This window comes from Candoia aspera, chromosome 1 (genome assembly GCF_035149785.1).
Source record: "Candoia aspera isolate rCanAsp1 chromosome 1, rCanAsp1.hap2, whole genome shotgun sequence".
Classification (NCBI taxonomy): domain Eukaryota; kingdom Metazoa; phylum Chordata; class Lepidosauria; order Squamata; family Boidae; genus Candoia; species Candoia aspera.
Genome location: NC_086153.1, coordinates 335,058,989 through 335,076,654, shown reverse-complemented (window position 1 = coordinate 335,076,654; position 17,666 = coordinate 335,058,989). Strand labels below are relative to the sequence as shown.

At 44.8% G+C, this 17,666-nt stretch overlaps 2 protein-coding genes across 2 annotated transcripts; one reads left to right on the top strand and one right to left on the bottom strand.

Moving 5' to 3' along the window:
- Positions 1–1,478: 1,478 nt before the first annotated feature.
- TMEM221 (transmembrane protein 221) lies at positions 1,479–9,909 on the top strand. The gene is made up of 3 exons (XM_063290811.1): positions 1,479–1,845; positions 6,939–7,024; positions 8,547–9,909. The coding sequence occupies exons 1-3, from the start codon at positions 1,556–1,558 to the stop codon at positions 9,068–9,070; spliced, it is 900 nt and encodes a 299-aa protein (XP_063146881.1). The 5' UTR covers positions 1,479–1,555; the 3' UTR covers positions 9,071–9,909.
- Positions 9,910–9,994: 85 nt separating this feature from the next.
- On the bottom strand, positions 9,995–16,101 carry BORCS8 (BLOC-1 related complex subunit 8). Its single transcript, XM_063290813.1, has 4 exons — positions 15,952–16,101; positions 14,259–14,371; positions 13,031–13,095; positions 9,995–12,046 (listed from the first exon to the last, which is right to left on the bottom strand). The coding sequence occupies exons 1-4, from the start codon at positions 15,986–15,988 to the stop codon at positions 11,941–11,943; spliced, it is 321 nt and encodes a 106-aa protein (XP_063146883.1). The 5' UTR covers positions 15,989–16,101; the 3' UTR covers positions 9,995–11,940.
- Positions 16,102–17,666: the final 1,565 nt, after the last annotated feature.

Here is a 17,666-nt window from a genome sequence, read left to right as displayed (position 1 = left end):
AAAGAGGACCGTGTTTGCAGGTGTGTGTGCCGTATATGGACGTGCCCTTTGAAGTAGTTCATGGCAGTGCTTTTCACCCTCAGCCACTTTAAGATCTGTGGACTTCAACTCCCAGAATTCCCCAGCCAGCCATGGGAGTCGAAGTCCACACATCATAAAATGGCTGAGGGTGAGAAACACTGGTTTATGATATAAACCCCAGTTAAAAGCTTCATTACCATATAGTATTAAAGGCCTGGAAGAACAAATTCAAACAAATTTCCTGGCATAAAAAAAATAAGTGCTAGGTGAGCTTCATTGGAAAGAGCAGCTCCAGTACAGGATCAGGCCAAGGATTCATTCAGTGCCTTTGTGCCAACTCCATGCATTTGGGAAGCTGAAGGAATGCAAAGGAGGGCAAGTTTCCTCCTCTATTATTGCCCCTCAGGGGCTGGTATTCGAAATGTACCCCTGTGGTTCCAGAGATTGTTAAAAGCCTAAGAGCCATTTAGAGTTTGAGCCATTTTTAAAGTTATTAGATTTCATCCCATCTTTAATTCAGTCAGACCAAGGTGGTGTACATAGCTAATGCCCTCACCTCTTATTTTCCCCACAACCACCACCCTGTGAGACGGTTTGAACTGAGAAAGGCTGGCCTAAAGTCACTTAGCCAGATTTCATGTCTAGGAGAGGATTAGAACTCACAACCTCTGGGTTTCTGGTCCAGCACCTTAACCACTGGTGGTCATATCTGGTGGCAGGGATTTCCACCTGCTAATTCTGTGCTGTGTCAAGAATTTTCCTTTGACTGGTCCTGGATCTTCCTGTGTTTAATTTTTGTGGGTAGTCTGGACTTTTGACATTGTGAAGAGGGAGAACAAGTTCTCTGTCCAGATGATTGACCCCAGACTCTGGAGCCAGAGTCCACACTCCTTCCTCCCCCCAATCGCAGGATAGCTTAAACATCAGTAAGGGTGAAATCCAAATTTCCATCTACATGGAGGTCACTGACCGCGATCAAAAAGGCTTAGGTTACTCCTGACCTAGTTAAGTTTATGGAACACCTATTCTGCTAAACTGGATCCCCAGATTCGGCTAAACCACAACCGACCTAATCTAGGTTAATGGTAACCAAACTTCGCTTCCTCAAATGTATCCGTTGGGTTTTCAACTGTCCTGGTTAAACCTGCTTGGTAAACAGCCTAAGATCGTGGGAACCCAGCCACCGTCTCGGCCTGTTGCCCGAAGCGGCCCCCGCGCCACGCCGCGATCCGATTGGTTTCCGCGCGGCAGGTGAGCACCGCGGCTGAGTTTTGTCAAGCCGGGTTTAGCGCGGAGAACCACTTGGTCAAGAGTTACGAGACGAACCAGCCCAAATCGGAATGGCGGCCTCGGGAGCAGGCGGTCAGCGGCGAGAAGGGCACCCGCGCCCCTCGCCCCCCCGCGCCGCCCCCCCCTCGGCCTCGCCCCCTTCCCTCTCCAAAGCGCCGCCTCGACGCAACTTCGGGGAAAAGGCTCGGCCGACTTTCCGCCGCGGCTCCGCCGTTCCCTCTCGGCTGGGACCGTCCGCGCCTCCATGCTCTCCCAGTACGGGCACCGCGCCCTGGGCGCGCTGATGCTGTTGGGCACCGCGGCGGGCTTGACGGCCGTGCTGGCGTCGATGCTCCTCTTCCAGATCCAGGAGGGCAACGCCCAAGGCCACTCTGCCCTGTTCGAGCGAGAACGCGCGGTGCTGCGGCCGCTCTCCGCCGCCCTGGCCTCGCTCTGCCTGGTGCTCAGCCTCAGCTGCCTGCTCTTGAGCCTCCTGCACGGCTACTGCGGCGCGGAGCTTTGCGCGACCTCGCGGGGCGCGCTGGGGAGCGAGAGGTGCGTTTGCGGGGAGGCCTCGAACGGCCCTTGCCGGACCCTGCGCTTATCTCCGAGGGACCCGAAGCGGCAGAAGGTCCTCTCGAAACGAGGGGGGGGGGGGTCTTTTCTTGAAAGGCATTTTCAGAGTTGGTTTTTAAGGGGAGGGGAGGCACTTAGGTGGCGGAGAGTATGTACATGGGTTAATTTATTGTGCTAAGCTATGATGTGTTGACCTCTGCTTTGCTGAAGAGGTCCCCATTGGCTGTGCTTACTTACCACACCAAACCATAAACCGTGGTTTACATACTAGAGTAGCCTGGTTCAGCACCATGCTAATCCACCCAACCTGCCAATCTGATGGAATGTCACCTATATATGTATTCATCCAATGGGGACTTACTTGACAGATTCTAGTTATGGAAACCAGTACGAAAACCAGTTCACACAACATGCTAAACCCAAGTCAAGCAAGCTACATTAAGGCATAGAGCTGCATTTGAACAGGCTCAAATGCATCGACCTGTTGGACTCTCCCTTCTGTCAGCCCCAGCCAGCCTGGCCAAAGATGAGCAATGCTGGGAGCTGTAGTTTAGCCACATCTGGAGAGCCATCAGTCCCCTGAACTGCAATAGAAATTTGTAAAATGATGTGCATAGAATGGGAGGAGAGAAACAAATGATGTTTATTCCTGTTCTGAATGAGGAGGTATTCAGAATAATTAAAGGAAGGACTTCTCCCCGCATCATATACTGAATGCAATTAGTTTATTGGCACAAGATTTTTTTTGCTTGTGTGCTTTCGAGTCACTGTAACTCCTGGTAACTTCCTGAACAAGTGGCTGCAGTCTTCTTGGCAATGTTTTTGGAATTGGTTTGCCCTTCCTTGCTTCCTAGGGCTGAGAGAGGGTGACTGGCCCAAAGTTGCCCAGCTGGCTTCATGCCTAAGGCAGGACTAGAACACACAATCTCCTGATTTCTAGCCTGGTGCCTTAACCACTACCACAAAATCTAGCAAGTGTTTCTCAACCTTGGGAACTTTAAGATGTGTGGACTTCAACTCCCAGAATTCCCCATGCTGGTTGGGGGATTCTGGGAATCCCCATGTTCTGGGAGTTGAAGAACACATCTTAAAGTTCCCAAGGTTGAGAAACACTGATCTAGCACCTAGAAATATAATAGGTTTGGGGTCCCTTATATACCGCTTGCCTGTTTTCTCCATTGGGCCTCTTCAGATTGGCAGCATCTCTCTGTGCCTTGGACCGAAAAGAAACTTCCTCATCACGTGATTCTTTTAATAGGACATGCTGGGGGTTGAACCCAGGGACTTCTGGGTGCAAAGGGGCCAGAGACTCCCCCAACCACCCAAAAGAGATTCTTTTCCCATTGCCTGCTTCCCATCTTTTTATCTATCTTTATCCTATCTTTCCTCTAGAAAAGTTACCACGTCCTGTGTAAGTTGGCTTATATAGAATGCCTGCCTCCAACTTTTCCCTGTGACAATAACCCTTTGAGGTAGGCTAGGCAGAGAAACAGTGATTGGCACAGAGCCGATCAGGGAGATTCCATGGTTGAGGAAGGATCTGCATCTGGGACTCCCTGCTTTTAGTTCTTAACTATCATTCCAGGAATTGTTCACCTGATCACCCTCTGAATGCAGAGGAGAGACCTGGTGCCCAGGCCAAAAAAATGTTTCAGGGCAGCTCTGCTGGATTAGACTGAATTCCATCTGGTGCAGGATCCGGTTTTCCTCTGGGCCAATCCGAGGAATTCCAGAAATCTTCCCAGAATATATTTTAAGTGAGTGCAAGACTGGACTCCCACAGCACAATGTATCACCCTGTGGCTTGCAGATTTGAAGCTTAGCAAGTGGTGTGTGATCTCAATCCTTACAGCTTGTCAGCCATAGTTTACAGCTTAATATATTTGGTGAATCCAGCCACTTGTGGGTGATTCAGTGTTACAGTAATGCCTGTAAGCAAACCATAACTTAGTGTAGTGGATAAACACAGCCTAAATAATGAATGAAGACAGATTCACAGAGCAAAGCTGAATGAATGACTAGTTTGCCAGGGTAGCAAATTGATAGCAAACCCCATATCAGTGCAAAGCTAATTTGGGAGGAGATGGGTGGGGGCAAATTTACTAAATAAATAAAAATAAATAAAATAAAATAATTCTGGAAATTCTCCTAGTTAAAACAGAAATAAGGGGAATTTTGAGATTGCTGGAACACAAGAAGGAAGGGAATGAAGGGTAGTGGAAAATCTGCTGAGCAATATCCCTAAGCAAATCGTTTTGTCGTTTTTCCTTTCGGATAACCTAGCATTCACTTCTCCACACAGCTTTACAAATGTGACTGTGAGTTAATTTTTGCAGGCTGCCACTTTAAGAGTTCACTATTAGTCCTTGCAGATGTTCATGGACTTCACTGTTTGGAGAAACCAGTACTCCAAATGATTAACAAAAGGCCACACTATATTCAATTCATCCCAAACAAGAACACCTCTGTTTTTTTCATGCATTAGCACAACTTAGAAATACCAGATTCCCACATGACAAAGGTCAAGATTGACTTGCTTAGAGGAGATTGGTAGCTATGGGTCTCATAATCTTGGGTTAAGATAATTTCATCTCCAGTCTCTGAGTCAGCTGTTCCCAACTCTGTGCCTGCTGTAAAAGTGAGAGTTACAACTTACCTTAAAAATACGGGGACATCTGTGGAAGGTATAAGGCTGTGATTACAAGACTTGAAACAATTACATAATGACATAGATACTTTTTTAAAAAATCAAGGTCTCTCAATGACCTCATGCCCGTGAATGTCAACCAACATTTACTATTTATTATAACTTTGAGTATTCCCTGAGCTTCATATGCATCAGGACCATGGACAACAACTCTTATAGGTAGCACTGTTAAGATAATAGATGGAACCTTCAAAGTCTGAGAAAGTTGGCTGTTGGGTTGACTTGCTTGTGACATTCTCAGAGACTGCCTTTCTTTTGGGAACAATATACTACATTAAATCAGGGTTTCTCAACCAGGGTTCCATGGAACTCTAGGGTTCCTCGAGAGGTCACTAGGGGTTTCCTGGGAGATCATGATTTATTTAACAATTTATTTCAAATTCAGGCAACGTCACATTTAAGAGGTAAGTTTCATTCTTTATTTTTAGTTTAAGAACACTGTGAATGCATATATACAGGCCTACACATGAAACAAATATAAGTTTGTAACTTGTGGCCTATATTTGAGCCTGAATGTGCAGGGGTTCCCCAAGACCTGAAAAATATTTCAAGGGCTCCTCCAGGGTCAATAGGTTGAGAAAGGCTGGATTAGATGGACTCTTGATCTAGTCCAGCAGAGAGAATAGGTAAACTTGAATTTCCATGTTCAAAGGCAGCTTTTCTCTGAAAAACTGATCCAGAGCTGCTAGGGAATTCTGGGAGTTGAAGTCCATACATCTTAAAGTTGCTGAGGTTGGGAAACTCTGCTATAGGGAATCAATCCAAAGGTGACAGAATTAAGTAGAAATCTTATTCTGTTACCATTTGGGCTTTATAAAATTTCAGGTCTTTCTTCTGGTCTTGATCTTGATAAAACTTAATTGAGCTAAGCCACACAATGGCTGGGTTCACATCATGTCCTAACAGTCAGGAACCACGCTGAGACGAGGAATAGGTCTCTAGTGTTTTATTACTGCTACATTAGACAGAAAATCCTAACAAACTGAAGGAGCGTGGGAAAACCCAGACAGATAGACCCCAAAAGTCAAGGCGGGTCTGTTCTGTGTCTCTTTGAATGGCTGCTCAACTCCTCCCTACTACGCATGCGTTTTCCCCCCTGGATAAGGGCCCCCTCCTGCTCACCATCAGTGCTCATGACACATCATACCCTAAACCACGGTTAAGAAAACAGAGTCGCTGTGTTCACATTACATGCTATACCCAAACAAAGGAAACTGGGTATGATTTACTCTAATGGCCTGATTCACAAAACATACTGAACCACAATCCCAGTTTGGCGAGTCTAACGTGTGCAAACCCAGCCAGTCTCTAGGATGCTTGTAGCTAATATTCACATACTTCCAGGGTCTAAAAAATTCATTAGAAGGGCAACAGAATCAGAGGGAGATAAATTTTGTACCAGGTCTTGTGCTGTGGAGTTTTGCTCCAGGATCACATCAGCCTTGCGGCATTGCTCACATTATTGTGCAAAGTGCAATACGCACCAACCACATGTGTGTGTTGGTCTTAGTCTTTATAATGTGAAATTCCATTTTAATGAGCAGTTTTGGAATCCAGCCTACTGGCATTCACTCTGCTCATTATGCTTTCATTTGATCCGCCATCTTTCCCAAGCTGCTGTGGTCATTCTGAATCAACACTTCACATTTTCTTTCTGGATTCCATCTCATCTCCTCCTTCCCCTCCCCTCCCTTTTTTCCCCTGTCCCATCATCTGCATTAACTCCCCTCCCTCCCTCCCAGCCAAGGGGGTGGGGGGAATTCCTTCTGCAATTGGCAAAATAAGCGCTGATTCCATTCCCGCCCCCGTTCCTTGGACTAAGGCTTCCTGCGAAGATGGAGTTTCAGAAACTGGTCACCAGCTGCTCCTTTCCCACCAAAAGCTCCACATTCTTGCTCCCCAGTGACTGCTTGAATTCCTGCACATTGAAGAGAGCTGTAGAGACTCCCAACAAAACAGCAGCTCTGGCCCAAGTAACATTTTAGAAGAGATGTTTGGAGCCGTTTTATTAAAAGAAGTGGGTCAGTTGTTAATAAAAAGAGGGGCCTGCCTTTGTGTTTGAGCTGACCTCCCCCTTCCCGGCATGGAGGGGCTACTTCTCCCAGGGATAGAGTTAATGGCTCAGCTCTTCAAATCTGTGGCAGCTTCAGCACATTGCTTTTCCCCCCATTTGTGTTTTGCTGCTGCTGATCAAATCTACAGCATTTTAGGGTGAAATGCTCTCAAGGCAGCTGAAAAGAAAGGTTTTTTTAACAAAAATCTAAGTTCATCAACATGAAAGTAGGTTTGTATGTAAACAGCAGAGATTTGTCTACTTTGCTTAGCAAACAAAATGTAATCAAAATACACTGTTCTTATGTCACAGAGGTAACTGGTTCCTGCTGGAGAGCCGAAAAGTGAGACATGTGGCTGTTGGTGTGTTTTGCTGCACTGTTTCACTCTACTTAGCAGGTGAGCGGCTTCTCCCTTTCCTTTCTGGCTTCCCTGGCCTGTACTTTCCTAGAAGAAATGTCCAGAAAGTGGTTTGAACGTTAAGTTTGGGTTTAGGGAACAAAATTTCCCATCTGCGTAACTTCTGGAGGGCTGAACAGTATTGAGAACCAGCCTTAAAAAACAAATTGGAAACAGAGGAAAGAGATGAAGAGAAGTTACAAAAGCATCCGATCTATTTTTTTAAATTGATAATGTATTTTCAACCCAACTGATTATTTTTGGCAAACTGTTCTCTTTAAGTGATCACCTTCTTGACTTTTTTGATCCCTCCGTGGACCTTGTTTTGAATAGTGTAGTGCAAAATAAACATTCTGAAAACAACCAGTAGCACCTATAATCTGCAGGACATGCTTTCTAGCCACCCTAAGTCTACCTCTTTGGGCCTTAATTGAATTTGGATATATTCTTGAGTAAGCACGCTAAGAAAATCTGTAAATGTAGTGGCTTTTCTCATAGTTTCTTCAGGTTTCTCCATTTTATGTATTTTTGTTGTTGCTGTTGTTAAACCTTTGGCATTTGAAATCACTCCCTGAGAAATGAAAAGGCACTTTGTAAGCTTAGCCTGTTTTCCTCTGACAGCATCTTTCTCTCCCTCTTATACCGAAGAAAGTCAAGCTGTGACAATCTTGAGTTTCTTTCTCATGCTTTCTTGTTTTCCCTGACTAAGTTCATGTTTTCTAATGGCTGCTGCATATTTTCTTCAAGGCTATCTCCAGGGCACCCATGGCAGCCAGATACACACAGAAAAGGCAGGATTTCAACTGTGTAGTTACAGCCACAATCTTGACTTTTTTGACCCCTGTGGATATATTCCTGCCCATATCAAGCTGCTCACACCCAGTGATCTTCCCAGCCCATTAGATGTTCATTTGAAAACTACGGCACTGTTTTCAAACCACTGATAATTTCTTTAAATGTTTCACAGCCTTGCCTCCACGTTTGAGTACTACTATTTTAGATCCTTCTTTTGTGGCACCCCGTTTATGGAGTGCCCTCCCCAGGGAGGCTTGACTGGCACCCCCATTAGCATCATTTTAGCGCCTGCTTGAGACCTTTCTATTCTTCTAGGCTTTTAAATCATATCTTTAATTGTATTTTAATCATATTTTAATTTGTATCATCTTAGATTTTCACAACCATCTTTGAGCTGTCTAGTTTGTATGGCGGCTTACGTTTTCATTCAAATTGTATTTTTTGGAGTGTTTTACTGTAAACTGCATAGAGAGCTCTGGCTATTGGGTGGTTTAATTTCAGATAAATAAATTGCAGAAAAGTGTGTAGGCCAAACCTCCTTCAGCATGCTAACTAGGAATAAAACCTGGTGGGGCAAGTGTGTTGAGGGAATCCAGCTCTTGTCTTAGCATCTTGCATGAACACACCACTTACAAACCTAGTTTATAGTTCTGGGGGAACCTTTGTAGGCTGTTTTAAGCTTTGGTCATGGCTAGAAATGTCATTTTTCCTCTCTGCCACCCTCCAGCCCTCTCGATGTATGCGCTGCTGCTGTTAGAGAGACAAACAGGAATCACCTGTGCCTGCATCTTCTCCTCTGGGGTCATCGTCCTGATCATCACGGTGATCCATGTGCTCGTCCGGGCTTCCAAAGCCAGCCAGCGCAGCCCAGGAGAGCTGTCGCACACTCTTTATGAGAACGACTCGGCCCACAGTGGCGAACCCCCCGCCGTTCATCTCAGCGATGCCCCAAATATGGCCTCTCCTCGGCCACGTCTGGAAATCCAGCAAGAGGTTTCATACCTGCCCTGTGTGGAACAGAAGTCCTACCAGACCACCGCAGCGAGCAGCACCAACGTCACATCCTCGGACAGCGTTGCGCTGACCCTGGAGAAGGAGGGCTGTAGCGTCCCCAGGATGCACCGGATGCTTTCGGCAGAGTCTGGCCTTCTGCTGAGCCGTGGAAAGCCCTGGCACGGGGTGAGGCAGGAAGTGAGGAAAGCCCTGTCTCGCAAACCAGCGGGGTCAGGCAAAGATTCGACCTTGGTGTGAAATCTCAGAAAGTGGGGACATCCTTATCCCCCAGAGATCTTCAACATGCAGACAACCCTTGCTTATTTTCGTATGAAGGAACCCTCGTGATCCCTTTATGGCTTCACATGCTGCCTCATTGACTCACCGGAAGTCGGGTGACAGCCACATTGAGATTCCTTTAAAAGGAGATTAAGGTCAGCCCACGAGGTAGACCAGGCCAGAAAATCAACTCCACAGGAAGGCCAGAACGACACTTTATTGAGATAGGCTATAACCACAGAATCTTGCAAGCCTGATTTTGCTGTACCCACCCGCCCTTGGATCAGGGCGGGATTGGCCTGAGCCGCTTTCGAATATTACCTTGATTCCCAGGATTTAAAGAGTGTTTCTGACTTCTTTACCTAGGCAATGGCTCTTGCATAGTTCTGTCAAGGTTACCTCCCTTACTCTCAACAATTAGAAGAATTCACATAATATGGACGGTTTGATTCTCGTAAGGATGTCTACGCAGATCGTCCACCTTCAAAGGAGAACTTTGCCATACAGAAATCTGTAGCGATTAGGACTCAGGAAAGCCAAAGTCTGTAATGCAGACTTCCCCCCCAAGCCATGAATGAATTACGTGCCTTTAGTGATTTAGCGAGAACCATTATCCAGCGCTCCATGCTTTTACTTGAGCAAGAAATGGAATGTAGGCATGGCCAAGGAGAAAAGTGAGCCGGCATATGCAAATGACACTCAGAATTCCAACAGAATTCTCCACTTCAGCCCAACAAGAGAAAAAATCCACATTTCTCCAGCCTCATAATAATGGTGGGAGACCATAATTCGGACCTACCCTGGAGAGCTACTGCAAAGATTCCTAAAGGTAAAGTGTCCGCAGAATGTTTTGAAAAACCTCCCTGACCCAAACAGTAAAAAAAAAACAGGGAGTGCACAGTATAAATGAAGAGGACTACATGGAGTCCTCGCTTAACAACCATTCGTTTAGTGATGGTTCAGACTTAATGACAGTACTGAAAAAACGACTTACAACTGGTCCTCGCACTTACAACCGTCACAGCATCCCTGCAGTTACAAGATCACGATTTGGGCACTTGGCAACCAGTTCGCATTTATGACCATTGCAGTATCATGTAGTCACATGATCGCCATTTTCAACCTTCCCAGCTGGTGTCTGGCAAGCAAAATCAATGGGGAACGTGATTCGCTTAACGACCGCCGCAAAAGTGATAAAATCAGGTTGGATTTGCTTACGACTGCTTTGCTTAGCAAACGAAACTCTGGTCCCAATTGTGGTCATTAAGCAAGGACTACCTATATATACCATGCTTAACTTGAATTCCTTGTGCAGTTACTGAAACAGGAACATCACCTCTATCCCATGATTCCAAATTCTGGGAGCTCAGCTGACCTGGAGGGACACTAACTCCTTGACCAGGGCTTGCATTTGTTCTTTTTGTGGGGAGGAAGGCAAGAACTGGAGTGAGCAGGGAGCTGCCTGCATATGGATGTTTTTTCCCCTTAGATTTGGGGTGGGAAAAGTTAGCAGTTTTTTTCTTACATTCATCCAACTTCAGGGATTCCTACAGTTTCCATACGTTGCATTCCCCACTTCAAAATGGTAAGAAAGGTACCTCTGATTTTCATTCCTTGGGGTGAGAGGATGCTCTAGAGACCATGAACATTTGATGGGCAGGGGGGCAGGGTTGATGCAGCCCTTGGATAGCTGGGCTTTGACCAGAAACGCAAGTGAGGTCTGGCAAACTCTCTCCCTTTATAAAGTACCAGAAGCCCACCAGATCCGAGTGGGCGAGAGCAGAGTTGTGGGTAAAATGGAATGTCTCTGAGCGTGCTAAGGATCGAGCAGAAGGCAACTACGAGGCTGTTGGTCTCTGCAGCGGAAATGATTGGCTGCGTTCCCAGTTAACATTTTTACCATTCCAAAATCTATGATACGTATTTATCTGAGAGAAGAACTAGGCCTTCTTCCAAATAACTCAGCTTTAACTGGGAGGGCTGTATGAGATGGCTAAGAATAAAGCAGTGGAAGCCTTTGCGGTTTTCTCTCTCTCACCTTCCTTGTGTAGGGAAGGGTGGGGGTCATCTTAAATCTAAGATTGCCTTCCTTTTTGACAAATGCAGGAGATGGCAAAATCGAGCTTGACTGTGAGGGCAGAAGGAAAGGCACAGCCATATCCTGAAAAGGGAGGTGGAGAGAATAAGGTGGAGCAGGTGGAACTGGGAGAAGAATGGGCACCTGGTAGGTAGGGATGCCGCTTGTTTTGGCAAGCAGCAGAGGTCCTGGGTTCAAAATCCACGATTTTCAAATGCAGTTGGCACACACGAGGCTCTGGAGTAGTGTTTCTCACCCTTGGCAACTTTAAGATATGTGGACTTCAACTCCCAGAATTCATGGCTGGCTGGCTGGGGAATTCTGGGAGTTGAAGTCCACATATCTTAAAGTTGTTAAGGTTGACAAACACTGCTCTGGAGAGTTGTGACCAGCCTGCTATCAATCATGAGCTACACAGGTCAACAGTTTGGCTTGATATAATGCGCTTCCATGTATTCTTTCCCCACTGACTTCCTCTACCAAGTAAATCCTGCCCCCCATGTACAGGCACACTGCACAGCAGAAAAGGTCTTGCCTGCAGGGTTTCTTCCTTGGAAACTAAGTATTGCTAACATATGTTCTTTGCTTGCAGTATTTTTTTTAAATTAACAATAATTACTAACGTTAGAAAATGATTAAACCTGGAGACTGGTTAATATAAACTTGTCTTGGTTGTGCTGGTGTGCAGAGTGGCTTCCCCTCAGCATCCGAAGCTCCTCTCCATGAACGGGGAGGGTGGCTCTGAAGTTTTCCTGCATCCGGATCTCCAGAGCTACCTCCGTGCAGAATTCAGCCGATTCTTTACAGTAATGGTGTGTTGAAGGAGCCCTTCAATGTTCTTGAAATACATGCTACTGTCCTTCATATTCTTGATGGCACTGGAGCAAGAGAGAGAGCACCTGGTTAGAATTACAAGGGTTGGGGAAAGAGGGCCTCAAGAGGGTTCAGCCTCAGAAATCCAGGGATGGGAGTTGGACAGAGAGAAGGGACTTTATTTGGATCCCTGCCTGCAGGCACAAAGGCAAATACTTTCCTTTCAGCAAATTAAAACGCTTTCAAGCCCAGACTTCTGGTCATGAGGGCTAGAAACTTAGAAACTTCTAATCACCCTTCCCAGCACTTTTTTCTATTTGCTGGGCTAAATGATGCACATCTGCCTGTGTTATGCTGAACTGGCACATTAATTAAAAGCAGAGAGAGAGAGATTCCTAGGAAACAGAACATGAACTGAGGGATCAGGACTATATATGAGTCTCTGGATGCCCTCCAAATCTTATCATGAAACCGTGATGTTTGTAATGTGGTAGAAAGGGGATGTTATTAAATATAGGCAGAGTAATCATACTGACTGCACAGTGTTACTTTCATTCAATTTTATCTTAGTTATCTTTATACCCAGTTGAAATGCATCTCCCAGCACATACTCGATATCCAAGGATGGTTCTTGGCGTGAAGAGGATTACACACCTTTGCTTTAGAATCAAACACTAATTTAACTTTATAAATAGTTCCTTCGCAAGTGCTCTTCTACTGAACAATCACTATATTTCAATAAACGGGAACCACACAGGTTGGGCTGCACAGAGTCTACAGGAAAAGCCCTGGAATGTGGAATCAGGCTTCCATTTTGAAAAGCAGCCAACAAATAACCGCACAGAGTCCCTCCTTTGTGGGGGGAGATGGGCGGTAATAAAATTCAACAAATAAATAAATAAATATGCTCTTAGTTGTCTTTGATGGAAAAACAGGTTTGAACATATTAATGTCAAGTCCTTTAAAAAGAAATACACTCATACTGAAAAAGAAATACGCTTAGACTCTTTGTTGTTTTCTATACCCAATGAGTTTCTAAGGACAGTCACCTGCAGGCATACTCTACAGTGTAAATGGCCCCTTGACTCTGTTCTTCCCAGCTCTGCATGTCAGCCTGCAAAGAGAAAGGACAGCTAATCTTTGCTAGATACAGAGAAGCAGAAAACTTTCCTGCAGTTTCTATTGCCCTTTGTGCCTTGTACAGAAATGCAAAGCAAAAAACAAAAATGGGAGTCACCTTTGATCACTTTTCCCCAAGCTTTTGACTCCATAATGTGTACAGGCCTATAACCTTTCAAGGTAAACAACATTATGCAAAGCACAGAAGAGGAGATACAATGGCTTTGGTCAATCAAGGAATTCACTTTTCTTTTTTTTAAGTATTACTTAGCCACTTTTTCTTAGTTCACACAATGCTTTTCCCATTTCTTTGAAGGATGTGAGAACAAGTTCTCCCATCCCTGTTCAGCTAATGCTGAATGATAAGAGAATTAATAATGCAGTTAAGTAACAAGGGCGTACTCAAAAGAGAGCAAAGGAAAACCCAGAGGCCGAGAGGAAGAAGTGAGGATAGAGGCAGCTTTCTCTAACATGAGAACATGGGATGATTATTCCCTTCTTCCCATTATGCAGCTTCTTAAGGTCTGATATTTTTGGGTTTCTCCCAAAGAAGGCCCTGAAACTAGAAGGAGCGGATAAAGAAAATCAGTTGCATCCCAAAGAATCCTGAATTGATCAACAACCACTTAACCAAGTAAGGTGTGAAAGGGGGATCTGTTGCTTCTCAATCTGGCTTGATTTTTTTTTTCAGGAGTAGCCTGATTATTGACTCTTTCAAAGAGGCTGGTACTGCCCCCTCTCTGAGAGAGGCATTTAACCACCCTCTTCTTAGTAAATGTAACAAGGACTAATTGGTGAAGGTCAGACCTATATCCTCAGGCCTTAAGAACCAGTGCTTTCCATGACAGAAAATGCTCTGGAGAATTCCATTATCAGATGTGCATAAACATACCCACTTCTCACAGCTGCCTCCACATTGGTCTGATTCTCTGCACACAGAAAACTAACACACCATGGAGAAATTTCCAATTTCTCTTTCCCCAATATGTTACTTTTCTGCCTGCAAGGAATTGAAGTATGGAGGATTAGTTAAACATCTGAGCCCCTATGTCCTGTCTGAAACCAAATAGGTTTATTAGATTATATATTGTTATATAATCTTATATACTAAGAATGACACTACATCCATTCTCATTTACAGTTAAGACCACAGCTTACTTTATGTTCAGCCAGTTCTGGGAGAGACCGCCTGACATGCTCTTGAAGTCGATACAACGCAACAGAAGGTTCGTTGGCCAGGACATACATGCTCTCTGTAAACTTGTCTGTCACTATCAAAAGAAAAGGAAGCATCATTTTTCTCACAGCTTCACTTCTACACCAGGAGAAAAAAAATGCCTTCACATTTTTCTTTCTCATTATTTCCAGTGTTCAGATAGTACATGTCATGACTTCATGCCACCAATGCAAGAAAAAGATGTACAGGTTTGGAGAAAATTCCAAAATATGAAAACTAACCAGTAGGAGGGGAAAAGTCAGGGTAGGTGGGCAGTCTAAAATAGGCACAAAGGGCAGAAGGAGAGGAGTAAAATTGGAAAACAGGATAAGAATCCAGGAGAATGGCGGGGAACGTGAATCACACTTCAGTTGTTGTTATATTTTTATCCCACCTTTTATATATGTAACTCAAGACAGCAAACAAACTTAATGCTATTATATTTTTATCTTGCTTTTTTATAAGTAACTCAAGGCAGCAAACATACCTAATGCTCCTGCCGCCTCCTATTTTCCCCACAACAACCACCCTGTGAGGTGAGTTGGGCTGAGAAAGAGTGACTGGCCCTAAGGCACCCAGCTGGCTTCTGATTTAGCTGGAATTCTCAATACTACTGTGATTAAAATGTCTCTTCCCCTCTTCTAAAAGCTTAGGTCAACTTAATCTGGCCCAATCACTTTATTTTTATTTATTTAATTTTTATCCCGCCTTTATTATTTTTATAAATAACTCAAGGCGGCGAACATACCTAATACTCCTTCTTCCTCCTATTTTCCCCACAACAACAACCCTGTGAGGTGGGTTGGGCTGAGAGAGAGGGACTGGCCCAAGGTCTCCAGGCCAGCTTTCATGCTTAAGGCGGGACTAGAACTCACAGACTCCTGGTTTCTAGCCCAGCACCTTAACCACTAGACAATGAGCCTCTGAGGTAAGTTAGGTGCAGAGACTGCAACTGAGCAATTGGGAGCTAAGTCTCCAACATGCTCCTTTCTAAGGTTAAAAAACTCACCTGGGAGTAAATCCCACTAATTCTAGTGGGTTTTACTTTTGAAGAGACATGCAGACTTTCAAGCTGCATCCTCAGCATTAAAACAAAAAGTCTTTGAGTCAAGCTCAACTTCTGGGAACTTATGGGCAACAATACAAAAGTGGCTTGCCATTGCCATTCTCCACTCTCAGCTTAGCCTACTCTCCTGGAATTACTTAGTGGTCTCCCATCCAGGCATTAACCGGCTGCAACTATGGTTAGCTTGTTTGAGATCAGCCCAGGTCGGCTACAGACAGGTGCACAGGGCCAGACCAGAACAATAAAAAAGAAAGATCTCTTTCCATGCAACAGAACTGCCCTCTCCTATTTCTAGCTTGGGGGAAGATGCCCGGGACTGTTCAGTCCATGCTGAAACAGAGACAACTTCTCAGTATTAAAGCGAAAAGGGCTGGGATTCCAACCGATCGGCAGAAACTGTCCAGGCATGGATCCCACAGGCCAATTCTACAGCCGCGACCAGTTTTACTTTTGCTCCAGAACACCCCAATCTCAGCCAGAGACGCAGGGAGAGTATAGGCGCCCCTTTCCCCATTCTTCCCCGGACTTCTTTTAGTGTAACACAACCCGGAAGTAGCCGTCACTGTTACCTTTTTTCACTTTTAGCTGCACCTCAGGCTCCTCCATGATCCCGAACAGAGCCCGACCCGGCGTGAGAGAAAGTGGACTGCGGAGCCGGGGCGGAACTCCAGCCTATCAGCAACTTCCGGAAGGCTGGGTGCATCGTCAGAAACGTACCTGCGTGGAAACACCGTCTGAGGAGAAAGGTTCTTACTGGGGTTTTTTCCATCGGTGATGTCAAAACCGTGCAGAAAATGTACCGCTTCTTCCACTTTGTTTCCGCGTTCCGTCAGGATTTATTGATTTATTTGAATGCCGGATTTCCCATGCAGGGATTCAGGCCTGAAAAGATGCTGAGGCTTATGAGAGAGCGTTTCCCTTTCCAAATGAATGGATCTCACCAGTCCCCAACTTAAGATACTCTTTTTTTCTGTTGCGTTCGGTAAGGCTTCCTCCCTAAGATGGTCCATGGAAATAAATCCCGCTGCGCTCAGTGGGATTGTGTGTTGTGTTTTAATTAACAAAACCAAACACAAAAGCCAGAGCAATTTTTTATCTTAACTAAGGAAACAACAGAAAAACACACAATCTCTTGAACGCAGAGGGACCTTCCAGGAAACATGGAGTATTCTTTTGAAGTTTTTAATTTTTCTGTTATTTTTTCCCTGTGTTCTCAGTTTTTGTATTTACAGTATTGTTTTTTGCCATATTGGTTTTATTGCTGTGGTTTTATTTAAGATACTTTCCCCTTTCTCATATGCTGGCTGGGGAATTCTGGGAGTTGAAGTCCACCCATCTTAAAGTTACAAGGTTGAGAAACATTGTTTACCATATAGGACTGGTTGTTATGTAAAGTTTTGTCCGGCCTAGAAATGGGAACATTTAGGCTGTGTTTGCACATGTTAAGCACGGAGAATTGAAGCCTTGTTTAGGCTTCGTTCTGGTTTAGCATGTCGTGGAAATTTAGCCCGTTTGGTTACCTTAGCGTTGGATCATCCACACCCAGAAAATGGATTAAAACCGGTAGCCAAGTTAAACGTGTTGTGTGAACGCAACCTTATAGAGACAGTAATTGAAATGTTTTGAGAGGCCAGTAATAGGCTTTGAAGGAAGAACATGGGCCAGTGCGATCACTTTTGTTTAAAATGTTGTTAACTGTTTAAACAATTAAAAAAATGATTAAAATGTGTTCCACGGTTTCAGGGGGTTATTATTAGATGAGCTTGCAAAATCAAGGAAGACGAGTTGAAGAAAGAAAGAAATGGAAAACGGAAGGAAGGGTTGCTATATATTTACATAAAGTAAAAAATGCAACAATATCTTAATCTTTCCATCATTGTTCTGGGATCATTTTTAGTCTCCTCGGCTGTCCTTAGCCCTGGAAATCAAGCCAGCGTGGGGTTTCCTACATTTATTTTTAACAGCTGCATCGTAGCCTGAAATCTTACAAGCGATCACCGGGAACTCCCGAAACTGCAGGAAGAATTAATATCTGCTCGGTGAGTGAGAGTCCAGAGCGCGTTCCTTTGATCTGGGTTTAGAAATCAACAGAAGAGCGGGCCCTTTAAGACTAAACATTCAGGGGAAAGCAGCTCTGCCCCCTCCTGGCACATAATAGGCGGAGCGGTCGGATGGGTGGGGCAAATTCCGTCGGCTCATTCATAAAGTAAGACTTCTTCCGTAAATTCACAGGAACCTTTAAAGGGCCAACCCGCCAGGTGCTTTTAAAAATAACCAGAGCTTC

Coding starts and splice junctions, on each gene's coding strand:
- TMEM221 (XM_063290811.1), top strand. CDS start 1,556: ATGCTCTCCCAGTACGGGCACCGCGCCCTGGGCGCGCTGATGCTGTTG. Junction 1,846..6,938: donor GGCGCGCTGGGGAGCGAGAG/GTGCGTTTGCGG, acceptor CTTATGTCACAG/AGGTAACTGGTTCCTGCTGG. Junction 7,025..8,546: donor TGTTTCACTCTACTTAGCAG/GTGAGCGGCTTC, acceptor GCCACCCTCCAG/CCCTCTCGATGTATGCGCTG.
- BORCS8 (XM_063290813.1), bottom strand. CDS start 15,988: ATGGAGGAGCCTGAGGTGCAGCTAAAAGTGAAAAAAG. Junction 14,372..15,951: donor GCAGCTAAAAGTGAAAAAAG/GTAACAGTGACG, acceptor TTCTTTTGATAG/TGACAGACAAGTTTACAGAG. Junction 13,096..14,258: donor CAGAACTGGCTGAACATAAA/GTAAGCTGTGGT, acceptor TTCTCTTTGCAG/GCTGACATGCAGAGCTGGGA.